Raw genomic sequence first — 2,203 nt, 5'->3', positions numbered from 1 at the left:
TCTTTCTTTCTTTCTTTCTTTCTTTCTTTCTTTCTTTCTTTCTTTCTTTCTTTCTTTCTTTCTTTCTTTCTTTCTTTCTTTCTTTCCTTTCTTTCTTTCTTTCTCTCTTTCCATACTTCTTTTGTAACATTTATAAGTGAGTCATCAGATTGCTAGATTTAATCTTCTTAACCAACAGAGGGATTAAATGACTGGATGACTCAGACCATAGCGAAAATAAACGAGGGCCAAAATTATAAGACACTTAGCAGGTTGTGTTAATAATTGCTGCGTTGGCAGCAGCTAGGTTAGGGGAGTGGGGAGGATTTGCCGACTATGAAGAAGTGGTTGTTGCAGAGCCTGGGGGCAGATGCATTGCTCTCCCTCCCACTATTCAGGATAGAGCTGGCTGAGCCCTTGATTTCTCTGGGCAGTAGAGGGGGATGGTCACTAACTAAGGGAAAGTCTACCCAGCTCTGGACTCCTGATTCAGGGTTACTCAGAGAATGTTGGGGCTGGAGGAGCCCTTAGAATCCATTTGGATCAAATCCTTCTTTTACAAATGGTGAAAACCTGTTCAAGGTCATCTAGTTTGCTGGCAGGTCTAGCACCAGAATTCAGATCTTGGGGTAGCTATGTGGTACAGTGGATAGAGCACTGGTCCTCCTGGGACCTGAGTTGAAATCTGGTCTCAGACACTTTTTAGCTGTGTGACCCTGGGCAAGTCACTTAACCTCAGTTGGTTCCCAAAACAAACAAACAAAAGAATTTGGGTCCCTTTTCTCTGTGCCACAATACCAAGAACATTCCCGCCATCATGGTGATCCCAGGTGCAGTGGGGCAGGGAGGAGAGCGGGGACTAACCCTTAGAACAAAAGTTAAGAACCATGGAAGAATAGAGGCTTCAAGGCTCAAACCATGTTGGGGAGTTTTGGGATACCAACGCACCATTGCTTCTATTTTGATGTGCTCTTTGATTACTCTTATGACCCCACTGGTATATATCATCCCAGGTGAGCCAAGCCTAAGGAGTCCCTAGAATGCTGTGGTTGAGTTGGAGACATTTCAGGATAGTCAAAAGGCGATCTGGAGCCAGGGGATACATAGACATTGAAGATGTACAGAAAGCATTGGGCTGCATACACAGCAAACAGAGTAGAAGATATAAGACACCAGCAACAATGAGGCCTTGGAAGAAAGGCAACTACTGCCTGAGCCAGGAAATGTCACATATGCTATGGCATGAGCCAGTCTGGCTGCCCGGTGCCTGCAGGTGACGGCAGGTCATTCCTGCAGATGAACCTGGGTGGAGGGAGGTGCACTAGGGAGAAGGGCAGATAGGACCTGCTGAGTCCTGGATGCAGGACTTCCTGGCCATGTGCTGGTTCTCTTTGAGGTGTAGGCTCCTGTAAGTTCTTCCTCCCACAGCACTAGAGGGACTTCTTTGGACTCAGCCTGGAGGGGGTGATGTCTCCCTCTTCTAATCCAGGCTCCATTCCCACCCCCAGAACTGTGCCAAGAGGCCTCATCTGGCGAAGTCTTCCTATTGGCATCTGCAGCCCTTGCCAACATCACTTTCTTTGACACCATGGCCTGTGAGATGCTTCTGCAGCTGAATGCCATGCGCATCCTCCTAGAAGCCTGTGCCGATAAGCAGAGAGTGGACACACCCTACACCCGAGACCAGGTGAGAATGTTTACAGAAAGAAGGGACACAGAGGGAGTCTCCGTGGTTGTTGAGGAAGTAGGAGAAGCTGGCAATAATCATAATGGGTCAAGAAGGACTTCCTTAGAATGGTTAGGGGCTGGAGCTCCATTTCCTATCTTATGGCTCTGGTCATCAATTGGTGATCTTATCAGTTCAGCAACAACATACAATGAACATATTAAGTGTTTATAATACTGGAAGCATTGGCTATTCTCTGGGGTGTCAAAAGAGGCATATCCAAAGAGTAAAAAAAACTTAGTCCTCACCCCCAACAGGTTTAAAGTCTAGTTGGGGAGATTATATCTATTACCCATCCATCCATCCATCCATCCATCCATCCATCCATCCATCCATCCATCCATCCATCCATCTATCCATCCGTCCGTCCGTCCGTCCATCCGTCCATCTGTCCGTCTGTTTATCTATCTGTCTGTTTATCTAATCTGCCTGTCTGTCTATCATCTGTCTGTCTATCTATCTATCTATCTATCTATCTATCTATCTATCTATCTATCT

General features: G+C 46.3%; 1 protein-coding gene across 4 annotated transcripts in view; it reads left to right on the top strand.

The window, feature by feature from the left end:
- INSC (INSC spindle orientation adaptor protein) overlaps window positions 1–2,203 on the top strand; it is a 174,540-nt gene that overhangs the window by 149,709 nt on the left and 22,628 nt on the right. For all 4 annotated transcript variants that reach the window (XM_069091146.1, XM_069091147.1, XM_069091144.1 and 1 more), the window contains exon 9: window positions 1,488–1,666. In XM_069091146.1, the coding sequence (XP_068947247.1) occupies window positions 1,488–1,666 (179 nt within the window). The remainder of the gene's footprint in view (window positions 1–1,487; window positions 1,667–2,203) is intronic.

Source organism: Petaurus breviceps, unplaced genomic scaffold (assembly GCF_028583685.1).
Source record: "Petaurus breviceps papuanus isolate PSGF00001 unplaced genomic scaffold, PetGlider_PUasm1.0 188, whole genome shotgun sequence".
Taxonomy (NCBI): Eukaryota; Metazoa; Chordata; class Mammalia; order Diprotodontia; family Petauridae; genus Petaurus; species Petaurus breviceps.
Note: the sequence above shows the minus strand (reverse complement) of the source record. Positions and strands in the feature narration are given on the sequence as shown.